The sequence below is a fragment of the Conger conger genome, chromosome 16 (genome assembly GCF_963514075.1).
Source record: "Conger conger chromosome 16, fConCon1.1, whole genome shotgun sequence".
Classification (NCBI taxonomy): Eukaryota; Metazoa; Chordata; class Actinopteri; order Anguilliformes; family Congridae; genus Conger; species Conger conger.
This window is the reverse complement of record NC_083775.1, coordinates 12,379,566-12,404,815: the sequence shown is the minus strand read 5'-3', so window position 1 is coordinate 12,404,815 and position 25,250 is coordinate 12,379,566. Positions and strand designations below refer to the sequence as shown.

The 25,250-nt window shown below is 44.8% G+C and overlaps 2 protein-coding genes across 4 annotated transcripts in view; both read left to right on the top strand.

Moving 5' to 3' along the window:
* The first annotated feature begins 6,387 nt into the window (after nt 1-6,387).
* Nucleotides 6,388-20,306, top strand: LOC133115189 (cilia- and flagella-associated protein 52-like). Of its 3 annotated transcripts, XM_061224971.1 has the most exons (14): nt 6,388-6,500; nt 6,997-7,196; nt 7,556-7,692; nt 8,138-8,266; nt 9,586-9,685; nt 10,169-10,285; nt 10,653-10,753; nt 11,591-11,761; nt 13,099-13,247; nt 13,869-14,014; nt 16,856-17,007; nt 17,339-17,441; nt 19,417-19,528; nt 20,058-20,306. In XM_061224971.1, exons 1-14 carry the CDS (start codon nt 6,440-6,442, stop codon nt 20,246-20,248), a joined length of 1,869 nt encoding a protein of 622 aa, XP_061080955.1. In that variant the 5' UTR covers nt 6,388-6,439; the 3' UTR covers nt 20,249-20,306. The 3 variants fall into 3 exon arrangements, with proteins under 3 accessions (XP_061080955.1, XP_061080957.1, XP_061080956.1); XM_061224973.1 differs by lacking the exon at nt 19,417-19,528 and having other exon boundaries at nt 20,058-20,226; XM_061224972.1 differs by lacking the exons at nt 6,388-6,500; nt 6,997-7,196 and having other exon boundaries at nt 7,562-7,692; nt 8,113-8,266.
* A 3,729-nt stretch (nt 20,307-24,035) lies between these two features.
* The window catches only part of LOC133114043 (ubiquitin carboxyl-terminal hydrolase 43-like), a 70,623-nt gene continuing 69,408 nt past the window's right edge, over nt 24,036-25,250 (top strand). Inside the window, exon 1 of the mRNA XM_061223239.1 lies at nt 24,036-24,912. Coding sequence (XP_061079223.1) covers nt 24,289-24,912 — 624 coding nt within the window. The 5' untranslated portion in view covers nt 24,036-24,288. The remainder of the gene's footprint in view (nt 24,913-25,250) is intronic.

Sequence of the window (25,250 nt, the reverse complement as noted above, 5' to 3'; positions counted from 1 at the left end):
TATAAAAGTTGTATACTATTTGCATGCCACTTGTATACTCTATAGTAGGGAAGGTCGGACATGGCAAATGGTTGGCATTTAGCTCGTTCACACACCAACAGGGATTGGCTGCTATGCAAGGCACCAACCAGCTCATCAGGAGCATTTGGGGGTTAGGTGTCTTGCTCAGGGACACTTCGACACACCCAGAGCGGGAATCGAACCAGCAACCCTCTAACTGCCAGACGAGTGCTCTTACCTCCTGAGCTAATATCGGCCCTACATATATAAATATCAATCTACAACCTTCTGTTCAATTCAAATCATTGATTGTGTATCTGGATAAGTGTTAGGGCTGAGATACAACTGAACGCTGGGACAATGTCCGCCATCTTCTTCGTGTATGTCCCTTCTCCATTACCATCTGAGGCCAGAAAGTCTTCTGGTTATGCATTTAAGGACAGCAAGCATACAGATACATAAAACAATGAACGTAATGTGCAATGCAGAAATTATTTTACTTCAGCATGGCAGTATAACTGAAAAATCTGTGTCCAATAAACATCTTCATGAAATCAGAAATCAAAATCAGGGGTACAGCATTTTAATTTTTGTCCCCGTTGTGTTTTGGACTGCGGGGGAGGCGGAGAGGGTACATGCACGGAGGGTGAGCGTAGGTCTCATTGGATGCATATCCTGACTGATACAGTGGAGGTAACCCCATAGCAGATGGTCGTCTGTGCATTTGAAGAACCCTCAGAAAGAAGCTGAGCTTCCAGCAGGCTTTAGAACGGTCACTGAATTGAGTCTGCTGGGGCAACGTGCACCTGGGACATGTGACATGGTGGGTCAGCCGGCTGAAATGGACATTTGTGTTTGACCTTTTCTCTCTCTACTCAACTAGAAAGGTACAGCCGACATGCTGAATGCAGACCCTGATGAGAAGTAATCAAGTGCTTCCTGAAATTAGTTTTGGGCTGGTTGTCCTAGATTAGCGCTAATCGGGGTCGTTCACCTCTCCAAAGTCCCCCCCCCTGCAGGACAGGAGGTAGCCTCTTTATTTCTCTGTGTCTCTCTCCCCTCTCTCTTTCTGTCTTTTTCTTTCTCGTACAGGACAGGTGGTAGCCTCTCACTCTGTCTTACAGGATAGAAGATAGGCTCTCTCCCTCTCTCTCTGCCCCCCTCCCCCCTCTCATACGGGACATGAGGTAGCCTCTCTCTCTCTCTCTCTCATGGGACATGAGGTAGCCTCTCTCTCTCTCTCTCTCTCTCTCTCTCTCTCTCTCATGGGACAGGAGGCAGCCTCTCTCTCTCTCTCTCTCTCTCTCTCTCTCTCATGGGATAGGAGGCAGCCCCTCTCTCTCGCTCTCTCTCCCTCTCTCTCTCATGGGACAGGAGGTAGCCTCTCTCTCCCTCTCTCTCTCTCTCTCTCTCTCTTTCTCTATCTCTCTCTCTCTCTCTCTCTCTCTCTCTCATGGGACAGGAGGTAGCCTCTCTCTCTCTTTCTCGGTAGCCGGAGCAATTTGAGGCGATTTGCAGCACTGTCTCTCTCCACTCTGCAGCTGCTATTAATCTCCTGGCGGCCATGACAAGAGGTTGGCGGTCGACGCTAATCTTTCTGACATGTTTGGTAACTATCTTAGCTCCCCACTTCCTCCCTAGCCTGTGATCTGGCGGGAGTTGGCGGTGTGAAGATTAAAGTTTATCCAATTAACCACCCACTGCGCCTGGCGTGGTAATCAAGCGAAGCCGCGCAGACCGCCACACCACCGCACCGCCGGCAGACGGGCTGCGACCGCCAGCCCCAGATTTAGGCAATTACAACTGCGTGCATTATGGGCAGATATAAAAGCCAGGTTTTTGGGGGAGGGACAGGGCCGAAGGGGGTGGGGGGGAGGGCATTCTTCTGCGCAGTGAAATGCAGTCACCGCATTCATTTTTCTTCGCTACAGGCTAATCTTCCCAAAATGTTTTGTTTCACAAATAAGTCTGGAACAACAGATTTTTTTCCCCCCTTCCAAGGGAAAGAGAAAGAAATATCTTAGATTAGCCAAGCAAGGATAACACCCACCAGTTCAGACAAAGACCGCACACTGAGTTTTCTTCTAACAGTTTAAGTCAACGGTGACTTAAACTGTAAAGCTGCATGATTAAGAATAGTGCAAACAAATGAATTGCTGTTTATTCCTGCATGATTCAAGGCAAGTAAACTTAGTCTGTTAAAGAATAAACCTTTACCAATACCTTTTATTTTATTTATGTTTTGCCCTGAAGTAAATTAATTCACTCCAAAACCGCAATGAAATTTAAAACAGAACATTATAATGACATAATATCATTATCTCCCACTAGTACATTGTTTTGACATTTTATTTGGATAAATAATTATGTATTTTATCCTAGAATCTACCATGTTTTCCTTTCATCCAAGTACTGCCATCTTCACTTTTACACTAAACTTGGTCATAACTGAGAGTATCCCTGTATTAAAACTAAAAGTTTCCAGTGCATGATAAAACATGCAATACGAAATCATTGTGCATTATTACGACCATCATTTCATTGCACGTTCTATGCTGCATGCATACAATAGCATAACAGTTATTGGTATATGTGATTAAAAGTGATATTTGAATACAAGTAGCACCAGTTTCCTATATTAATATATGTCTTTACCTCTGCCTTTATATTTTGAATATTATATTTTCACATATATTTATTTTTGAAGGGCTTTTTTACTGGCACCAACATGAGTTTCCTGGCCAAGGCGAAGCCAGTTTAGAGGAGTATGATCTCCCTGGATGGAGAGGTGAGACCTTCCCTCCATCCAAATAAAACGGTGGAGGAAGTCTGTGTCAGGACCGCGGACCGGCTCAACTCTTCCTCTCCAAATCCAGCTCACCTGGGACGGGCCAGGTCAGCCTCCATACAAAATGTCCGCCCCTTTCCGAAGCTACGGTACAGAGCTGTCAGTTAGATTAGGAATACTGTGCGCATAGGATATCGCGGATGGCACGGGGCTCTTTATTGCTCTCGCTTCGAGGATGTGAACTCGGTGAAGGGTGTTGCACTGCGACCTCAAGTTCACAGATTTTTTTTTCTCTCTCTCGTTTTCAGGGGGGAAGCCAGGAGTGTGATCAGTGATGCAGGACGCTCCCCAAATTCTGCCTGTCAAGAGAGAATAAAATAAACAGAGGAGAAGAAAGAGCGTTTCTTTAGACTTCCGACCGCACGGCTGGGCGGGTGGGGTCATCTTCTGCACGTCTGTCCATATCTGTATGGTCTCGCTGCCGATGCGTGACGCTGAGAGTCCACACGCAGGGCTCCAAAACTCCTCCTGCCACATTCTTTACCTTTTATCTTATGGGCAAAGTACCGTGCGGTTACTCAGGCATCAGGGGTTTAAAGCCAAAATACTCCTCCTTTCTTTGTGTTCAAAGGAAAATAGGTCCAGCCATGGGAAACCAACGGTTAATCACAAACTTGGAATAGAGTGATGTAATGATTGACCTGCAATGATAGAATAATTGTCTCTGTTAGTTCCCTGGGATATGGTGACTTTTAACATCTAAAACTATGGTAGCAAAATTTTAGCTCTTTAGTAAAAATAGAATGTTAAAATCAGTGCAAAACTACAGTTTAAGCTTTTTTTTTTCCAGCTCCACCTGCTTCATCATTTCTCTGTTACAAGCCACAACCTACTCTAGACCTAGCATCCATAATCTAGAGATTAGCTTCTGTGTGAGCATGTGATCTGTCACATCTTCTGATGGATTCTGGAACAGGTGGTCACAGTGGTGTCCACGTCAGAGACGTTGCTCTTCGTTGCGTATTTGCTTCAATGCAGCCTTAACTTTGACAGGCATGTGGATCACCAGCCATTTCATGTGTACACCACCTGCAGTACCTCTAGATCAAAGCCAATGGCAGTCTGGATCTCCAGCACCAGGAGTTAGTACCACTTTCCCCTGCATGCAATGAATGAAACCGTAAGCATGAGAAAGTAAACATTCAGTGAAACCAAATTCCCTTTGGTTACTAAACACTGCCCCCTGGAGGATTTCAGGGGCAAATACTAAACACGGTTTACCGGATACTGAAGCAGAGACGGTAATGATTTAGCATATTCTTCCAGTCGAATTAGAATTTTAGCTGCATCAAATAAATATATTGGAGACATCTTTTGGTGAAGCACGATTTTTAATTATTATTTTTTTTATCATGTGTGTCGCCAGGTTTTCAAAAAAACATACTTGAGTTAACCTCGTTTAAGTAACATGGAAAGAAAAGACAAAGTATCAATCCGTTCACAATTGAATTATTCTTAACATAACCTCAGGATTCTGTGACGGGTTCTCTGACAACTCATTGTCAGGAAAGGAAAGCAAACACACTCAGACCAGCTCAGTGATTCAAGCAGGAGACAACACTAGAAGGCCTCCATGATACAAATTCTCTCTTTAAATGAAATGAAACTGAATTGAACTGCATTTTAACACAGACGGTGATCACTCTGTGGAGTAGCTTGCCAGGTGATGTAGTGGAGGCAGAAAACTCCGGGGGTTTCGAAGATCTGACTTGGCACGGTGTGAGATGCTATCTGGCTTTTAGGTAAACTAAGCATTAGTCACGCTTTAGTTGTTGGAAAAGGCCTGCATTGCTTGGCTGAATGGCCTGTACTTATCATTATGTGGTATTAAGAGTTGTCTATCTTATCTGCACTGTGGAAATTCGAGGGGTCTTTGATGTGCTTGAGAGAGGACGCAACAAATGCCCAACACTGGAATTACACTGGAATTCCTGTAAAACTCAGAGCCTGGAATTATACCTTTAATGCACTGCCAGGGCCCCGTCTCATGAAGCAGGATACCGAGTTTGATAGCTGCACTAAGTAAAACCTGAAACCCTCCCACATGTGGAACATGGACTGAAGTAACAACGGCTGTTCCTACTGTTTTATTCAGTGCAGTTATCCAGCTCAGTAATCCTACTTCGTGAAATACCCCTCAGGACTGTTCCTACAACGTGGGAAATTCAAACTGGCATTTTAGGGGTCTGACACTAATTTGTTTAATAGTAATTCTGTTAGTACTACAAGTACTGTGAGATGAGTACGTTTATGTCCGATGGGAATGGTGACATTACCCCCATAACTGAAAAAGACATATTTGTGTTTGTTTTCCAGACATAGTTCCGGTGGCCCCTTTCCCCAACAAACAGTGATGAACGGGCACCCGAGTTGTCTCAGTCAGTGTGACGTTTTATGACTGTGACTCATCCGGACCCTGGCATTGCCCCTGATCATTGAGGGACAGCAGAGGCTATGTGAACATGACTATAGACACGGTAGTTTATTGTAATATCTGTGCTAAGTGTTCTGATCTCAGAATGAAAACGTTTTCATCTTGAATGTTACACACCCAAAAAATGTTTGAAACAAAAGGTTTCAAACATTTTTAGGTTATTCGAAGCAATGAAAATGTTTTTATTCTAATTTTTGTTAGTCTTCATTTCTTGCCTGTTGGAGCCATGTTTTCTTATGAAGAAATTAATTGCAAATAGTTAATTAAACAATGCCGCCACCCGGTGGACATCCGTGAAAGCCAATGCACAGGACATACTGATCACGTGAAAACATGGCTGCACCGCGGTTGAAACAGGTGTGTTTGTCCTGGATAGATGCCATCGGGAAACGTTATTCAACGGTGCATATCGCACCATATGCCGTTTTTCTTTCAATAGTTTATTTTTGATTTACAAGCATTTGATTTTGATTTATGAATGCCTATTTTGATTTGAAGTTTATTTTCTTTATATTTTCATTTGTTTCAACAAGCACACACCGAATCAAATACGCCGAAACACCGGGATTTATCAACGCAAAAATAAAAGGAACCACCATCCAAAGAACAGTAAAAAAAAAGTAAGTCAATTCTGAAATATTGTCTATGGAAACAAGTTGACTTTTTCTCCTACTCTTGGTTTTACGACCAGCACCCAGTTTGTCAAAATTAAGGGTAATGCTTGCCAAACCAAGGGCATGGTTTACTAAAATGAGGATAAGGATTGGCAAATCGAAAGCATGTAGCTATTGCAAAACCGAGAGTATGGATTTAAATATCTATATATTTTTACCTAGGGTGACCAGGTAGGCTATGTACGGTTATGATTTTCCAAATTGGCAGAGGTGCCGATTGGCCTCAGTCAATTACTGAGAATGTCCTGAGATGTGGGTAGCTAACCTTAGCTGCCTCTTCTATGACAGCTGTTGTTGCGCGTGGTTTTCTTTTTTCTTTTTGTATCTTTCAGGAGACAGCGCAAAATCGTTTTGTTGCTAGGAAACATGCCGGATTTGGATTTTGTTTGAAAGAACTTGGATAGCATAATGCTAGCTAACGTTTGTCTATAACAGGCTATACCATAGACCATCGCTTATAAAGTTTATTTGACAACCAGCAATATGTCTGAAGAAATGGATGACATAACTCTCCTTGAACTTGATGCTGTCATTGGGTTTAATGGTACGGTTAACGTTAATTTTCTTGTCAACAGTTTTTGATCCGTCATATTAAAGTTAAGTTAGTTAACGTTAGTTGGCCACCTAGAACTAGACTAGTTAGGCTAAAATGAGCTATCATTTAAATTGCTTAAGTTGACTTAGTCATCGTTATATCTTGGTAGATGCAATAATACTGTAACTAACGTCAGCTCAGTTAACTATTCATCTTTACACGTTTTACTTTCATTAGCTTATACTATAAGTTAAGTTACTGAAAATTAAAGTTGAATTGAGCTGAGGTCCCAGACTCTTTCACTGACTACAGCCGACGACATGACATAGCTTACTCTAAATCGTTGGTCTTTGGTGTGCTTATTATGGTAACGTTAACATATTTCAGCTAGTTTTTCCTTTTCTAGCAGCCTAAGTGACAGCACTGATGAAGAACGTGTTTCAGTTTTATTAAGTTTATTATCATAAAGTTAAACTAAGCAACTGGCCCATTTTCTGCTTTACAGGACATGTCGTTTCTGGCCTGATACTCCACCCAGACGAAGCGCATCTTATTTACCCGCTGGGCTGCACTGTCATCCAGAGGAACATTCAACGCAACACGCAAGAGTTTCTGTCCGAACACACCAACAACGTCAGCTGCGTTGCCGTCTCAAAGAGTGGGCGTTATGTTGCTTCTGGTCAGGCGACCTTAATCGGCTTCAAAGTAACTATCTTTCTGACGGTTAATTCTTCACTGTCGTCTAGCTAATGTTGCACACGTCTGCTTTTGTGCATCTTTTTAACAACAGGAACTATATCTTTAGCATGGAACACTAAACTGATGCTAATACTGGAAATGTTCAAATATGAGTTATGAAAGAATAAGTCTAGTAATTCTGATAGTACACTATGTTGTCATATGTTAGTCATGTGCTCTGTGAGAGTAAAAACAAACAAAATAACTGAAAAATACATGATGGGGTGTATTTCTATATCCTGGAAACAAAAAATTATATTAATTTCTTTCTTTTTTTAAAAAGATTTGTATGTTTTTCTGTGATTTCTCTCTTTAATACGTTATAGGCAGATGTCATTATTTGGGATAATTCCAAAAAGGAAATTCATGCCAAACTCATCCTCCACAAAGCCAAAGTTGAGGACATGGACTTCTCCCCTAATGAAAAGTTTCTGGCAACCCTTGGGGGTCAAGATGATGGCAGGTAGCCCCTTTTCTGAGAACTATAGGACATATCAAACTGGCCCCAGACCTGTTGCCACAGACTCTATAGACTAACCAGATGACACAACTCCTTATGAGTATGAGAACTGTAATAAACCAGCAGAAACTCCTAGAGTGAGTAAGTATAGGACAGAAGCAACTGGCGGTTACTGTGGAAAAGGCTGCTGTCACTCAACAGTCAGTCTGTCAGTTTATTTATACAGCATATTTAATAGATGTGGGTATAGCGCAATATGGTTCAGAAGTAAACAAAATACAAATCATTAAAACACTGAATATACATCAGTAGAATCCAAAGCATACAAAAGCGAACTCCACAGAAACAACTTCTAATTAAAAGCAATGTTTTTAAAAGGAGTGAGATGTTCAGGAGGGTTGTTCTAAAATCAACCTCTTCCAGTGATAACGGGCGTGTGTAACTTCAGCATCGTTGTGTGGAACATCGAGAGGGGAGACGCTCTGTGTGGAAGTCCGGCTGCGGTGCATTCTGGTATACTCTGCCTGAGACTTCGGTTCTCCAACCTGAGTGACAACATCTTTATCTCTGCAGGGAAGTAAGTCCATCATATTACTGTGCTCTGTATGTTTTTATACTGCAACATTAGTGCTGTTTTCATATCACCTTTGGGTTTATGAAGCAACTGCAGGCCTCGCTCGTGTTATTATTATTATTATTATTATTGCTATTAATGTTATTGTTATGGTTATTATTTATCTGTCAGTGGCCTCATCCAGTGCGGTTTATGAGCTGCCAGACATATTATGCATTTATGCATCTGCGTATTTATTTACATAATTAAGCAATTACGGTTAATTACCTTGCCCATGGGCACAATATTATCCCATCTTGGCATTGAACCTGCAGCTCTCTGGGTCTGAAATTGGTCTATTACTGTGCCATGTGATCTCACCACCAGGCGCCTCATCCAAAAGGTTCTCGTGGCCTGTTACTGTTAAATCTTTCTCAATGCAAGCTGGGATAGGCTCCAGCACCCCCGAGCAGTTACAATCGTAGTAGTGATGTTTCCTGCAGTGGTACTATCCGTGTGTGATAATAATGATGCGTTTCCTGCAGTGGTACTATCCGTGTGTGATGATAATGATGCGTTTCCTGCAGTGGTACTATCCGTGTGTGATGATAATGATGCGTTTCCTGCAGTGGTACTATCCGTGTGTGATAATAATGATGCGTTTCCTGCAGTGGTACTATCCGTGTGTGATAATAATGATGCGTTTCCTGCAGTGGTACTATCCGTGTGTGATAATAATGATGCGTTTCCTGCAGTGGTACTATCCATGTGTGATGATAATGATGCGTTTCCTGCAGTGGTACTATCCGTGTGTGATAATAATGATGCGTTTCCTGCAGTGGTACTATCCGTGTGTGATAATAATGATGCGTTTCCTGCAGTGGTACTATCCGTGTGTGATAATAATGATGCATTTCCTGCAGTGGTACTATCCGTGTGTGATAATAATGATGCGTTTCCTGCAGTGGTACTATCCGTGTGTGATGATAATGATGCGTTTCCTGCAGTGGTACTATCCGTGTGTGATGATAATGATGCGTTTCCTGCAGTGGTACTATCCGTGTGTGATAATAATGATGTGTTTCCTGCAGTGGTACTATCCGTGTGTGATGATAATTATGCGTTTCCTGCAGTGGTACTATCCGTGTGTGATGATAATGATGCGTTTCCTGCAGTGGTACTATCCGTGTGTGATAATAATGATGCGTTTCCTGCAGTGGTACTATCCGTGTGTGATAATAATGATGCATTTCCTGCAGTGGTACTATCCGTGTGTGATGATAATGATGCGTTTCCTGCAGTGGTACTATCCGTGTGTGATGATAATGATGCGTTTCCTGCAGTGGTACTATCCGTGTCTGGGAGATTGATCTTGCCAGGAGGAAGGTGCAGGCCACAGAGTGCCAGATTGGACAGCTGAGGAGAGTTGTGAAATGCATCGAGGTAAGAGGAACCTGGCAACCCTGACATCTTCACAACAGAAAATTAAAAGGCAGACCATCCTGCGATATGCGACAAGCATACATGTGTGCATAGAATGGAGCATAACAGAAGTTTAAGATTATACCACTAAAATCTTAATGTTTGAGGGGTAGAGTATGCTAATAAACTGACTAATTTATGTGCCTTCCTTACACCAGTGTTTTCTGCTAATAACAAGTTGTTGTCCATTGTTCTTTATCTTCACTTTTGCTTCAAGCGTTTGGACAATGAAAAAAAAGGATCCGATCACAGTGTAGAAAATTCCAGGGCTGGGAATCAATCTTCCAATAAAGTGCAGAAAAGCGAATGGGTCCGACTGCTTTCTGAAGCCACTGTATATAATGTGTAAGATTTCTGAATGCGCTGGTTAGCATCTCGCAGCAAGAGCAGGGCTGAAGCGCAGTCGCGCTTGTTATGCAAGTGATGTGCTCCACGGGCACACAGGTCTCTCCAGATGACAACTTCTTCTACTGCGGCACCAGCAGCGGCGATATCCTGAAGATGAATCTGAGGACCAAGCTCCTGAACGTCTACGGGCCGCTGAAGGATAAATTCACCCAGGTGGGCCAAATGAAACGGCCATCATACATTTTCTACAGCGAGATATAGTAGAACGTACTGTATAATCGGCTACCCGCGGTTCTTGTGGTTTTCCCCCTTTACCCGGCAGTCCGCTGTGGATAAAGTCTGGCTACTCAGTGGCAGTAGTTACTAAGACTGACGATGAGAGTGCATTAGTTCACATTTATGAATAAACAAAATAACAAGATGGCAAAAGCATTTAAATATCTGTTGAATCGGAGAAGAAAAAAAATGCTTCAGTTCAAGCATCCACCACAAATTGAGTTTTTGTACAGGCAGGTTTGGGAGAAATGCTGACTGCTCCCTGGCTTTAGTGTAATGGTAGAGTGTGTTTGTCATTATGCAGGGGGTCAGTGCTCTGAAGCTGCTGAAGTCAGGGGACATACTGGTGGGCTCAGGCGATGGACTGGTGTCTGTGTGCAAAGAGGTCAACTTCAGCGCCTTCCTGTGAGTTCACTCGTGACTTGAGCTCAGCAGTACCCATTGTAGCAGAGGTACCGGCATGAGACTCAGACTGACCCTATACAACACATAGGGAAATCGACAAAGAGCACTGGATAGGGCTTCAGTGGTGAAAAGAGCCGATGATGTCAGACACTATGGATTCTGTTTCTACATCATTTGTACCCTCCATTTCACGGTGCATTGTAGAGAACATTGAGTGAACTATTTAGGGTGCCAAATTTGATACCGTAATTTGGGGAACCCTACTAAATGGCCGATCCTCTAAGTAGTTGACTATATAGTGTATAGGGAGCCATTCCGAACATGGCCTAAGTGTACTCCTAGTCCAGTTCCCCATCAGCCTGCGATTACAGCTGGTTGCTGACACAGCATTTTCACGGCACAAATCTTTATAATATCGGTCGTTTTCAAATTTGATTTACCATTCCATGTAGGGGTAGTTGATATTGCTTTAATTTATGTGTACAGTGTGTGCATAATTGCTTTAAACTATGTAATTCACGCATTAAAATAAATCTTGTTGCGTCACCAGCAGTATGAGCCATAGAGAAATCTCATAAACTTGAATGTTAACATTACCAGTGTTTAACATGGCTGACCTGAGCATGTCGTGATGAAGACAGTATCCTAAAATGGCAAACTGGTGTTTCAAGCGTATACAGCACATCACCTGGCCTAAATACTCGCTAACCCGACATGATCAAATCAGAATGAAGGTGGCAGAATAATGGTTTCATCACTGTATTTTTTATGAGTAAGATGAAATAGTGTTTGGATGCACCCGTCTCTGTGCCCACCGTAACCCTGTGGCCCTGGCAGGACGGTGCAGCTGGAGGGCGGGGTGACCTCCTTCGCCCTGCCCCGTAAGGGGCACCAGCTGTACGTGGGCACCAACGCCTGCAACATCTACAGCGTGCGCGACGATGACTTCAGCAAGGAGCTTTTCTGCAGCAGCCATAGCTACCCGGTCAGCGCTGTGGCCTTCCCCTAGTGAGTGCAGCAGGGCAGTGCCGCGGGCCCTGCGTCTGAATCCTGGGCTTCCTGTGTGGAGTTTACGTGTTTACGTGTTCTCTGGTCTCCTCCCACAGTCCAGGGACATGCAGATTAGGCTACTTGGGGGAGCATTCGCAGGGCGTTGCTGTAAAAGTGAAACCGTAGAGCTGGGCAAAGCTGAACAAGCCCTGCCGCTGGGCCTTCACATTCCCTATAAGATCTGTGGTCTACCAATGACTCAATTGTAGGGGTTTTCTATTGAGAATCTATTACATCGGTTCCGATGAGTCAGTAACTGCTGGCATATGGGAGCCGCTACCATTACAGAGTTTATGAAGCTTGACACAATTACACTGGTGATTTATAACCACCGTGACGCAATTGCCTGGTGCTACCGCTAGATGGAGGTATAACATAAAATTTCTGTGACTACTTCACACGTCTCGTTGCCTGCACTGAATTGTGCAATATTATTTATTTTTTGTAAATGAACTTGATCTTTATTCCTGGTACTGAAGTGGCAAGGTCTGCTGGGATCCCAAGCCCTGGTCCTGGAGACCCACAGGGTCTGCTGGCCTCCCCAGCCCTGTTCCTGGAGAGCCATAGGGTCTGCTGACTTTTATAATGTTTGCCTTAATCTCAGCAACCAGTTCTGACCCAAGAAACCATGTGAAATGAGAGACAACATTTGTAAGAAGAAAAACTAGCAGACCCTGTGACATGCCAGGACCAGGAATGAACATCACGGAGTTTAAGGCCCATCCACACCAAGAACTATAACTATAACCATGCCTATAAATATTTTGTTTTAATCGTTTTAACTGAAGTGGTGGAGTCGGTCTGAAAATGACCGTTTTTTAAAAAAAAATTTCAGAGCAGTTTTTTTACAGCTGCATGAACGATAATACACTGAGAGCCAATCAAAGTCCATCCAAATTTACATGGCGCCACACTGAAAATGGCTGATGATGTAGCCGAGCGAGTTAGCTGAGCGCTAACGTTCATCAGTGAGGATGCTCACATGGCTATAGGGACAGTTCTTGGTGTGGACAGGCGTGTCTGTGGTACTGCATCCAGGCAGCACACTGCCTAGCCAGGTGCTCTAATGACTGATGCCAATTACTGCAGGAGGGTGACTGTGGGACTCTCTCTCTCTCCCTCCATCCCTCTCTCTCTCCCCCTCTCTCTCTCTCCATCCCTCTTCCCCTCTCTCCCCCTCCCTCCCCCCTCTCTCTTTCTTTCTGTCTCTCTCTCCCTCTCTCTCTGTCTCTCTCTTTCTTTCTCTCTTTCTCTCTCCCTCCCTCTCTCTCTCTCTCTCTCTCTCTCTCTCACAGTGGCACCTCTGAGCTGTTTGCCACCTGCTCGAGGAACGACATCCGGGTGTGGCACACCGACACGTCCAGGGAGCTGCTGCGCATCGTGGTGCCCAACGTCACCTGTAACGCACTGGACTTCACCATGGATGGCCGCTGCATCGTCAGCGGCGAGTACCGGCCCCTGCCAGGCCCCTGCTCCTGTGGCCCCTGCTCCTGTGGCCCCTGTTCATTCACTCAGCCACCGCTTTCTTTTTTCAAAACCACGCAGACAACGTCAGTGTGATCTCAGTGACTTTGACCGTGGAGTGATTGTTGGAGCCAGACGGGCTGGTTTGAGCATCCCGGAAACTTTCTGTCCTGGAATGCATGCTCTGTTCATACCGTAGACTGGATTGGCATCACTTTAAATTCGGTTTAAAAATGGCTTTTCAGAATAGTTCTCTGTATTTTTGACGTATGCGTGAAATTCAACATTTGTCTGTAAATTTGGCTTAAATTCAGGTGCTTTATTTTCTTCACGGACGTGGTTTGGCAAGTTAATTTTGACGCTTGCTCTACGCCAAACCGTGTTCGTCAAGAAACTGAAAAGAGACTGCTAATTACTGTAATTAACGGCTAAATTAAGGTTCGTCTTAGGGGTCGTCTTAGGTTTTGTTGCATCCTAATCGTCGTCATAGTACGGATGTGCTCTTGGGAAGGCGTTATTTTTCATTCCCCTCTGGCGTGTCATGTGACTTATGTGCACTCTTACGGTATGTATGCCCCTGTGCTTCCCCGCTGCCCCGCAGCCTGGAGCGACGGTCAGATCCGCGGCTTCACCCCCGAGACGGGCAAGCTGATGTTCATCATCGATAACGCCCACTGCCAGGGGGCCACCGCCATGGCCTGCTGCAAGGACTGCAGGACCGTGGTCAGCGGGGGCGGGGAGGGGCAGGTAAACCCGCTCTGAGTCTGCACACAAACCGGACGCTCAACTTCCCTGTTCGTGACGCTGACCGACCCGTCTGCCATCACTGCTGTGGACCTACAGAGAAATGGAGCACACTCACAATAGATTTAAAGTAAAATACACTGCCCTCCATAATGTTTGGGACAAAGATACATTGTGTCTTGATTTGCCTCTGACTTGCCACAATTTTAGATTTGGAATCACACACTTAACATGGGTCTTTGTCCCAAACATTATGGAGGACACTGTATATACACTCAGTGACCCCTTTATTATGTAGACCTGTACACCCGCTTGTTAATGCAAATATCGAGTCTACTAATCATGTGTGTGAAACTCAAAAAGAGCATGCAGACATGGTCAAGCGGTTCAGTTGTTCTTTAGACCAATCCTCAGAATGGGGAGGAAATGTGATTGATGTGAAATGACGTTGGAGTTGGACTGCTGATATACCGGGATTCTCAAGCACAACAGTCTCCAGAGTTTGCAAGGAATGGTGTGGAAAACAAAAACGATATCCAGTGAGCGGTAGCTCTGTGGGATGAAACGCCTAGCTAACGAAAGCTCAGCGGGGAATGGTCAGAGTGGTAACTCAAATAACCACGTGTCACAACAGCGGTATGTCGAAGAGCATCTCTCCACACACAATGCCAAACGTTGAAGTGGATCGGCTTCAGCAGCAGAAGAATAAAAAAAAAAAAATAGGTTTAATACCTAATAAAGTGATCACTGAGTGCATATCGAGATTTTGAGGCGATTCACAATGTAAAAGCAGACATTGTGTTAAAAATTCACTGGGAAATATATTTATTTTATTTTTCTTTATGCGTGAAATACAGCTTTTTGCAACATTCATTTGGCATCTGAATAATGTTCTCGTTGGGTGTGGCCCAAACGATACCTTTGGTGGCAGTGGATGTTCTGTCTGTGTTTGGCTTCTCGTGAATATTCATGCTGGGTGTTGCCACGGCGTTGGCTGCCAGCCGATTGGCTGTTACTGACTCAAGGCTGGCCAGCTGCTTCTATCCTACAGCTGTTGTAATGGACAAAGAAAGCCTGCTGACTAACACCCCGGGTATTGTCATGCTTGTAATTCCTCTGCGCACTTTGGTCAGAAACTTCTGAGTCGTACTTGGAATTTAACTTTACTAATCGATAGAGGTCTCTCTCCCTGCCGCTCCCCGTTCTGTAAGATCTAGAGAACTTGTCGTCTTTGGCTGCAGTTGTGAGTCGCTGCTATAATTTCTCATCATGGGCAAGTCGACTGTTTTATTTACCTCAATACTGTATGTGACACATTAGGCAATATAAGGCAGCGGCAGCCCACCGTAGCCATCTAAAACCCATCTGTAAAGGTTAACAGATATTAGCCTCAAGATCAATAGTGCTACTCTTGCCAATTATTTTATAGCTGGATATATTGCTAATTTACAAGATTTTGATTAAACTGGATGATTACTGTTCAGGGGTTTGAAAATCTCATTGTTTTTCATGGGTCTGCCATTAACGCCAATTGATTTCTGTGATCAAAGGAGCGAACAAAGAAAGAACCTACCAGAAGAAACACAGAAGTCAGCAGTGATATAGACGTGAGAGATACAGATGAGGTTAGCCATAATGGTTAGCATGGAACGGGAAATAAAGTTATGGTCATTTGTTGTGCACAGTAAGAGATGCATTGTATTGCATTTTGTGCATTGAGGTTAATAACAGGACTAGAAGAGATTATGTAGACCCCCGGTTAATGGGAGGTGAGAGAGTGTCTTTGCACACACTTTTCTCAATCAGCTGGCTACTGGAAAATCTGGGGAACACCCTGTCCTTAATCTGCAATATCAGATTCACCATCCCAAAACTCCTTGGTTGAGGAAGTGGCAAGGATGGAAGGAACACAGGGAATGAACGTCTGGTTACAAGAGAGGGTCTGTGCTATGTGTCATTACTTGGGTTAGGGCTGGCCAACCCTGTTCCTGGAGATCTACCGTCCTGTAGGTTTTCACTCCAACCCTAACAAAGCTCACCTCATTCAACACCTAGACCAGGGCTGCCCAACCCTGTTCCTGGAGAGCTACCGTCCTGTAGGTTTTCACTCCAACACTAACAAAGCACACCTCATTCAACAGCTAAAGCAGGGCTGCGCAACCCTGTTCCTGGAGAGCTACCGTCCTGTAGGTTTTCACTCCAACACTAACAAAGCACACCTCATTCAACAGCTGAAGCAGGGCTGCCCAACCCTGTTCCTGGAGAGCTACTGTCCTGCAGGTTTTCACTCCAACCCTAACAAAGCACACCTCATTCAACAGCTAAAGCAGGGCTGCCCAACCCTGTTCCTGGAGAGCTACCGTCCTGTAGGTTTTCACTCCAACACTAACAAAGCTCACCTCATTCAACAGCTAGAGCAGGGCTGCCCAACCCTGTTCCTGGAGAGCTACTGTCCTATAGGTTTTCACTCCAACCCTAATAAAGCTCACCTCATTCAACACCTAGACCAGGGCTGCCCAACCCTGTTCCTGGAGAGCTACCGTCCTGTAGGTTTTCACTCCAACACTAACAAAGCACACCTCATTCAACAGCTAAAGCAGGGCTGCCCAACCCTGTTCCTGGAGAGCTACCGTCCTGTAGGTTTTCACTCCAACACTAGCAAAGCACACCTCATTCAACAGCTAGAGCAGGGCTGCCCAACCCTGTTCCTGGAGAGCTACCATCCTGTAGGTTTTCACTCCACCCCTAAGCGGTGAATGGACCGACCTGACCACGGTCGGGCTGCAGTAATGTCCCGGGGGGCGTGGAGGGTTTGACCCTGCGTCTGACCGCGCTCTCCTCCAGCTGCGGGTGTGGGACGTCCAGCCCGGCTCGTACCGGCTGATCGAGAGCATGAAGGAGCACAAGAGCGCCATCACGTGCATCGCGCTGAAGAGCGACGACACGGAGTGCGTCTCCGCCAGCGCGGACGGCGCCTGCATCGTGTGGGACCTGCTGTAAGCACGGCCCCGCGCCCCCTTTCCCTGCATTCATATCCCGCTTTCCTCACACTCAGTGATTTACAGTTTTATAATAATCTGCTTTAAGAGAAGTGTTTAATTATGCTATTATTAGTTCCAGTAGTGAGAATGCTAATCATCGTAATGACATTCTAATGATGATATATTATATATAGTATTAGTGTCTGTGTCGCTAAGATAGTGTGAGGGTGTGGAAATGTTCTTGTGAGGGTATCTATGCTGAAATGCAAGTGAGAACCATAATGACGGTAACGTCCATATTCCCCTCCCCCCCCCCTCATCTGGCCTTCCCTTCGTCTCTTTGCAGGGGCTACGTGAGGAAGCAGATGGTGCTGGCCAACAGCATGTTCAAATGTGTGTGTTACCATCCGGACGGGCACCAAATCATAACCAGTGGCACAGACAGGAAGGTAGGACTCCACAGGACTCCATGCCCAGGGTGCCGCTGGGTAATGTAGTCACCACCCCTGATTGGCACAGCACTCTATACCACTGTGATGTGACTTCTAATCAGTTTGACTGCAATGAGCTTCGTCTTTCCTCGTGAGTAATACATTTAAGCGTGTTTTTCAATTGTGCCAAAAAAGTTTTGCTGAATTACTTTGGAAATGAGAAAAGTAACAGACTGCCATAAATCAAGGTAAGGCATGACAGACTGTTTGAACAGACTGATTTTAATTTAGTCAGCTCCCATTCCAGAAAGTCAGTAACACTGATTAGTGCCTTTATCTGTGGCCTTCAACATCCATAAGACTAAACCAGAATTGGGACTGAAAAATAGCCAACCTTTTTTAGCCTATTTCAATTAAGCCTATTTTTAAAAGAAATATTTTGATTTGGATAAATTACCCAAATAGGGGATTATTTTATGATCTAGTGTGTAATGGGTAGTAACAAGACTGAATAGTATTGCATAATGCAGTTTCTCGTTATTCTGAATAAAAATGTAAATAAAAATGAAAAGATAATCCCTCTACCACTGCAGAACGTAAACATGATTAGTAGAGACGCTCTGTTCTTTCAAACACCTTGCCTGCAATTAAAGTTGAATTTATTTATTTATTTAAAGAAGGAGAGAGAGCTGTAGTGGTGGAAGTGCTGATTCTGTTCTAAATATAACCTGAAACGGCGGCTGCACTTTGTAGCTGTGTCCAAAGCCCCGGTTATGATTGGCTCTCCTGCAGCCGACGCGGCTTTAACCGACGCTCAATGCCGTCTGACGGACCGCGGCAGCTCCAGCTCGCGTACGGACAACTCGTTCGGAGAAACCCGCCAACAAGCGGAATCCTGTCTTCGTTATCCCAGAGTGCTCATCACTGCTGCATAATGATGGAGTTTTATGAAAGACGGTTGGAAATTATGAATTCAAATATGAGGAACAGTTAATAAAGAGCGAATTTTCTCTACCAAAAGGCTAAATCCGCCTGTTATCTTACTTGCGTATTGTGGGTCAGGGTGATGGGAGCTGCTGCTGGAGCCTGTCCCAGAATGCATTGGCTGAAAATAGCGGTAATGATCGTTAGCCTGCACTGTAGCGGTAATGATCATTAGCCTGCGCTGTAGCAGTAATGATCATTAGCCTGCGCTGTAGCGGTAATAATCATTAGCCTGCGCTGTAGCAGTAATGATCGTTAGCCTGCACTGTAGCAGTAATGATCATTAGCCTGCGCTGTAGCAGTAATGATCATTAGCCTGCGCTGTAGCAGTAATGATCATTAGCCTGCGCTGTAGCAGTCATGATCATTAGCCTGCACTGTAGCAGTAATGATCATTAGCCTGCGCTGTAGCAGTAATGATCATTAGCCTGCGCTGTAGCGGTAATGATTGTTAGCCTGCACTGTAGCAGTAATGATCATTAGCCTGCACTGTAAGAGTAATGATCATTATCCTGCGCTGTAGCAGTAATGATCATTAGCCTGCACTGTAGCAGTAATGATTGTTAGCCTGCACTGTAGCAGTAATGATCGTTAGCTTGCACGGTAGCAGTAATGATTGTTAGCTTGCACGGTAGCAGTAATGATCGTTAGCCTGCACTGTAGCAGTAATGATTGTTAGCTTGCACGGTAGCAGTAATGATCGTTAGCCTGCACTGTAGCAGTAATGATCATTAGCCTGCACTGTAGCAGTAATGATTGTTAGCCTGCACTGTAGCAGTAATGATTGTTAGCCTGCACTGTAGCAGTAATGATCGTTAGCTTGCACGGTAGCAGTAATGATCGTTAGCCTGCACTGTAGCGGTACTGATCATTAGCCCGCACTGTAGCAGTAATGATTGTTAGCTTGCACGGTAGCAGTAATGATCATTAGCCTGCACTGTAGCGGTAACAATCGTTAGCTTGCGCTGTAGCGGTAATGATCGTTAGCGCTCGTGGCTTCTCTGCGCAGATCGCCTACTGGGAGGTGAGTGATGGTGTCATAGTGAGGGATCTGGAGGGGTCACTGACGGGATCCATCAATGCCATGGACATCTCACAGGACGGACGCTACTTTGTCACAGGTAAGAGCTACATCTCACCAACCCCAATACAGATCTCACAGGTAAGAGCTACACCTCACCAACACCATGGAGATCTCACTGGTAAGAGCTACACCTCACCAACGCCATGGAGATCTCACAGGTAAAACTACACCTCACCAACGCCATGGAGATCTCACAGGTAAAACTACACCTCACCAACGCCATGGAGATCTCACAGGTAAGAGCTACACCTCACCAACGCCATGGAGATCTCACTGGTAAGAGCTACACCTCACCAACGCCATGGGGATCTCACTGGTAAGAGCTACACCATCTGACATTTAACAGGACAGAAGCTACTTTGTCACAAGTTAGATCTGTTCAAGTGTACCTTCAACAAAACCATCAAGTTGCCATGGCCTTTGGGACGTGGGCTTGTGAGGCAAAACTGGAAGAGTAATTTATTTCTTCTTTAGCGTCAGGCGGGAGTAAAGCGAGTTGCAGCCTGTGTGGTGTTCAGGATGTGTGTTAATGTGCGGTGAGGATGACGGCTGGCGTGTCTCTGCAGGCGGGGACGACAGGCTGCTGAAGGTGTGGACGTACACGAGAGGCGAGGTCACCCACGTCGGCTTGGGCCACAGCGGGAGCATCAGCACCGCTAGGATCTGCTCCACCGGCCGCTGTGTCATCAGCACCAGCCAGGACGGGGCCGTGCTGCGCTGGAGGTTCCCCCACCCGCCGCGGCCCGGCACCGCCTGAACCCGCCCGGCACCGCCTGAACCCGCCCGCCCGCCTGCCTGCCTGACTCACCCGCCCACCTGACCCACCAGCCCGCCCGCCTGCCTGACCCACCCACCTGACTCACCCGCCCACCCGCCTGACTCCCCCCGCCCACCTGACCCACATGCACGCCTGACTCACCCGCCCACCTGACCCGCCAGCCTGCCTGCCTGAACCTGCCCACCCGCCACGGCTCAGCCCCGCCTGACTCACCCACCCGCGTCCGCGTCCGACGGGGGCCTCAAAATGACTCATTTTACCCTTACAGCTCCTCTGCATTATTGAAACCAATACGGACGTTGGATTCCTGTTCATTTTTCACTTCTGCATTAAAACCTTGCTGTGTTGCTGTCTCAAAAGGGTCATTTTTATTCTCTGATTTCTCCTCCCCCCCCCCCCCCTCCGTAGCGTTGAGTATTAATGCATCTGGTTCAGCAGGAGCACCAGGACACTAAAGTGCCAATCTGGCAACCCTTAATGCTTATTGGAGTCCTAAATTAAAGAGACGGCGAGCGGGCGGAGGGCCCCACGGCCCCCCACGGTGCTGTATCCGGGGCGTAACTGGCTGCAGTGCTGCTCTGGGAGGGAGGGTGTCGGTCTGCGCTCGCCTCAGACCCGCCAGGCTGCAGTCCGCTCCGCCACATTAACCGCTCACCGAGGGGGTCCACGCATCGGAGCGCATTCAAAATTCTCATCAAAACTCATTCAGAATTTGGGCAGAGCGTCTATCCAGATTGATCTATATGTAAAACATTTTATGGATTTGACTACTTCTTTGGACAATGATCCAAAACATACAGCCAAAAGCAACCATGGATTTTTTTTGGGCCGAAAAAAAATGTAATGTTCTATACTAGCCAAGTCAAACACCTTGCATTTAATTTGCTGAAGACAAGACTGAAGGCAAATAGCCTCTGAAATAAGCAGGAGCTGAAGAGGTCTCCAGTACAGGCCTGGCAGAGCATCACCAGGGAAGATACCCAGCATCTGATGATGTCAATGGGTAGGCTTCAGGCAGACATTGATCGCAAAGGATTTGCAGCGAAATATTGAATATGATTACTTTATTTCAGCTGGTATTAATTTGTCCAATTACTTTTGGTCCTCTAAAATTGATCCTCAATATGGGCGTAAAAACCCTCAAATTAAAGCTGTAAGTCTGCACTTAACCACGTAGTGCTCGTTTTAGTTCAACTGTTTGTGTGCTGGAATACAGAGAGAAAACAAAAACAAAAAATAAGTTTCCATGTCCGCTGACGGACTGCACTGTATAAGATGCTAAGCGAATGAATTAACCCAAGTTATTGAGGAGTGAATCTGTGTTTCTGAAATCCTTAGAGGCCTCGTACTGTAGCTCTGTCAAACCCCTTTGTCAGCTAATGCATCACTTGAGGTTCCCCGGAGAGTTCTACGTTCCCCAGATGAATTCATTCCCTATTCTGCGCCACAGAAACGGTTTCAATAATTAATTGCGCTGACATACAAATTGTTCCAATGCAAATCTGCTCCAACTAAGTGGTACGTACAGTAGCCTGCAATAACGGCTTAGGGTGTTTTCCTTCTACAATCAATGCATGAGTTTATGGCTGATATTCATGTGAATATCCTGGATTAACTTGCATGAATCTCTTGGGTTAACTGCTGAGACATTGTAGAGGAATTTGCTAAATTGTTATCCTGGTCTAAACAATAATGATTTATTGTACTTAATATATGCCAGGAGTCCTGCGTTTTTTTTTTCTACCCATAAATATGAGTGAAACCTTAACAGTTTCAGAGAACTACAAGTACTTGTACTACTCACCATGAAATAAAGCTGGACCAAGTCTGCGTAGGCCTGAATTATTCTCAACTGAATTATTCCTCAACAGTCATGTTCTGTATCTGTTTGCATGTGTGAATGTGCAGGTATGTGTGTGTTGGAGTTTGTGTGTGAGTGTCTATGGGTGTTATTTCTATGGGGGTGTTATGTTCCTCTGCCCTCAGTAGGGGGCGCTGGTAATAAGAGGGAGCTAATATGGAGCGTATTAGTGTTGAGGAATTTACGGTGTAGTACACAGTATTGCTCATTTATTGTTGTTCAACATATGCAGAAGTGCAGTTAAGTTAAACTCAGTCTCTCCAATTATGTTACTAAATACAGTACTGTACTAATACTGTCACATAGAAAGCATTTTATAAAGCCTGCAGTGTTTTTACTGTACGTGTATTATATGAGGCTATTGGCATAGACGTACTGTGAGACAGATTACTTTGTTTCTGCTCCTCAAAATGATATCCAGCTGTCTTAATTCCTCATTTACTGCTGAAATGGAGTGTGAAATTGATTTGAATTAAAATGGCCCCCTTACAAGAATGAGTGCGGCAGAAACTTCAGTGATCACTTGGGAACCTATTTCACATTAAATTATTTAGGACTGCAGCTGTAATCTGGAGCACTTTCCTGTAGCACCAGTCTGGTTGCAAGCTTTGACCACTCTTCCTGGAGGACATTGGCAACATGCAAGTGGAGAATGAATGTGTTAAAGGTTCAAAACAGCATGTTACTGCATTGGGAATGTAAAGCTTTTAGTTTCAGGTATTATGTAACCCAAAAGGCAGCTTTAGTGTAAGCTGTTCAAAAGCTGTGTGCTCTATAATATCTAAAACTAACATTTAATATTGGCACATTGGACTAAAACATCAGCCCAGTTATGTCACACATTTAAGGTTGAAAATGGAAAAATCTATATACAGCAATATTCCTGGCTCCACACCAGTGACCTCTACTATAGGCCATTATCGGGACTGGAGCCGGTTTTATGTCTAATTTAATGTGCCTTTAAAAGAGTGCTTCCCAAAGTGGCGGTGTGTGCAGTGAGAGTTGAAGGAAAAATGCACTGGGCAGAATGGGTGAACGTGTGGGGGTTAAATAGGACCAATGACAGGTACGTTTTACATGGAATTATTTTAATAAGTTGCTCTGTACATGAGCATCTGCTAAAATACAATCTCTTATTCCAGCTGTCATTTAGAACAGGCATGTTAAGCTCATATAACAGTCTCAAATTAATATATTATACAATCTTTGTTTAAATTTTATTAAGTCTAAGTTTCACTTAATTACCCTCCCTCAAATATGTATTGATGCCTAGGTCTGACTGGGTAAAATCATCGCCTCTCATGTCAAATCCAGAATGAGTCAAGTATTACATACGGTCTTCGGTGTGCCTATGCCCATACTCTGTCACCACATTTTATCCTACTCTTTAATAAAGCTTGAAAAGTCACAATCTTCACCGCACGTATCGATGGCTGTTTCCAGGCAAACGTAAAACAAACTCCAGTTGACTACTTTCGTCCGTGTAGACAAAATATGTAGATCACGGGTCGTAACACAGTATTCCTAATAATACCACCGCACCATGTGAAAGCACTCGTTGCTGGTTAATTTGAATAGCAATAATATTTTAATTGTAGTTTACACTGTAACGTTTGACATGGATCACGGTGTAGTAAAGCGCGCACATTGAAATACTGTGGGTTAAGGACCAGAAAGACAGTCCGTCTGGCTCGCCTTCTGCTCTATTAGTAAAGAGCTATCTTCTCGGACGAAAGCAGACTAATAAGATTCCGAGCGGAAGGGCAAATCCGCGCACGAAAACCACAAAGCAAGAACACACAGTCGCCTGAAGTGGCGATCGAGCCGGAGAACCGATGTGCTAAATTATAGGCTAACAGCTAGAGGTATTTAGAGCAGGAGGTGCTCAGAGCACCGAACCTTGAACACATGAAACTGACATCAACCCACCTTCCTTATGCTCGTGTGCCAGGCAGTAAGCGCACTCTTGGAGCAGGCTAATGATGTCTAAGGGACACCGGTGTGGTGCATCTGAATGCCTTTATGTGCCTTGGCACCACGACTGTGCCATTGAAATGTTGGCTCCTGTAGGTCGGATACGGTTTTACTGTGCGAAACTTCAACCCACGGAGAGATAGCTAAATTTCCCTTGCCGTTTGTTCGTCCGGACAATTTCATCATGGATAACTTAAAAGAAGAGAAGGCGATTAAACAAACAACTAAAGCCAAGCCGACAAAACGCAGAGAGAAGAAACCGAAACCGAGAAAGATTTTCCGAAGGAAATCGTTAAAGTCAATGGGAAGTGTCGTGAATAAGATTTTTAAAACTTTAGGCACTTTGACTCACTTCAAAGGTGTCGACCTGCCTGACGCCGAAGATGACGACGGCGGATTTCGAGACGGAAAACCTTGCAAGTTCACTGCCAGCTCAGGGAATTTCAAAGGGGATATTCAGGTTGTCAGGGATCGCATAATAAAAAAGAGTGTTACACTGTCTTCCCATGGATCTATCAAAGAAAGACTGTCTTGTTGCTATGGGGAAAAAACTCCGGGGGTTCTAGGCTTAAAAAACCATGGCAACACCTGTTTCATGAATGCGGTGATCCAGTGCCTGAGCAATACGGACCTTTTTGCTGAATATCTCGGTTTAGAGCTATACAAATCGGATTTCAGTCAGAGGGCGAACGGAATTTTAAGCGAAGACGCGCAATACGTTAGGGGGGAAGTCACGGAGCAGCTCGCGTCCTTGGTGAGGGCTCTGTGGACGCTGGAGTACACGCCGCAGCTGTCAGTGGAGTTCAAGGTAAGGAACGGGAGCCTCACTAGTGAAATCACTGCACTTACAGTCTGTAGTAAGATAGTATGTAGTCTGTTTATAATGTGTGTCCAAACAAAGCCCATAGATTAGGCCTATATTTGCCAGCATGTTTACTGCCAAATACATTGCATTCAATTGCCTGTTTTGAATAATTATTAGTGTGTGGACTATAACTAATAATCCAAGTGATGCATAATTTGAAATGTGTGTATATCGTGTAACGTTAAGGACCCCGGCTCGTCGCCCAAATATTGCAGGTTTGATACCCAGTTGTGCCCCTGAGCAAGGTTCTTAGCCTGAATTGCATCAGTATATATTTAGTT

Bases quoted from the DNA above. Each gene is read 5' to 3' on its own strand.
- LOC133115189 (XM_061224971.1), top strand. From the start codon at position 6,440: ATGTCTGAAGAAATGGATGACATAACTCTCCTTGAACTTGATGCTGTC. The intron at 6,501-6,996 runs GTACGGTTAACG...TCTGCTTTACAG, and splicing joins TGCTGTCATTGGGTTTAATG to GACATGTCGTTTCTGGCCTG. The intron at 19,529-20,057 runs GTAAGAGCTACA...GTGTCTCTGCAG, and splicing joins CGGACGCTACTTTGTCACAG to GCGGGGACGACAGGCTGCTG.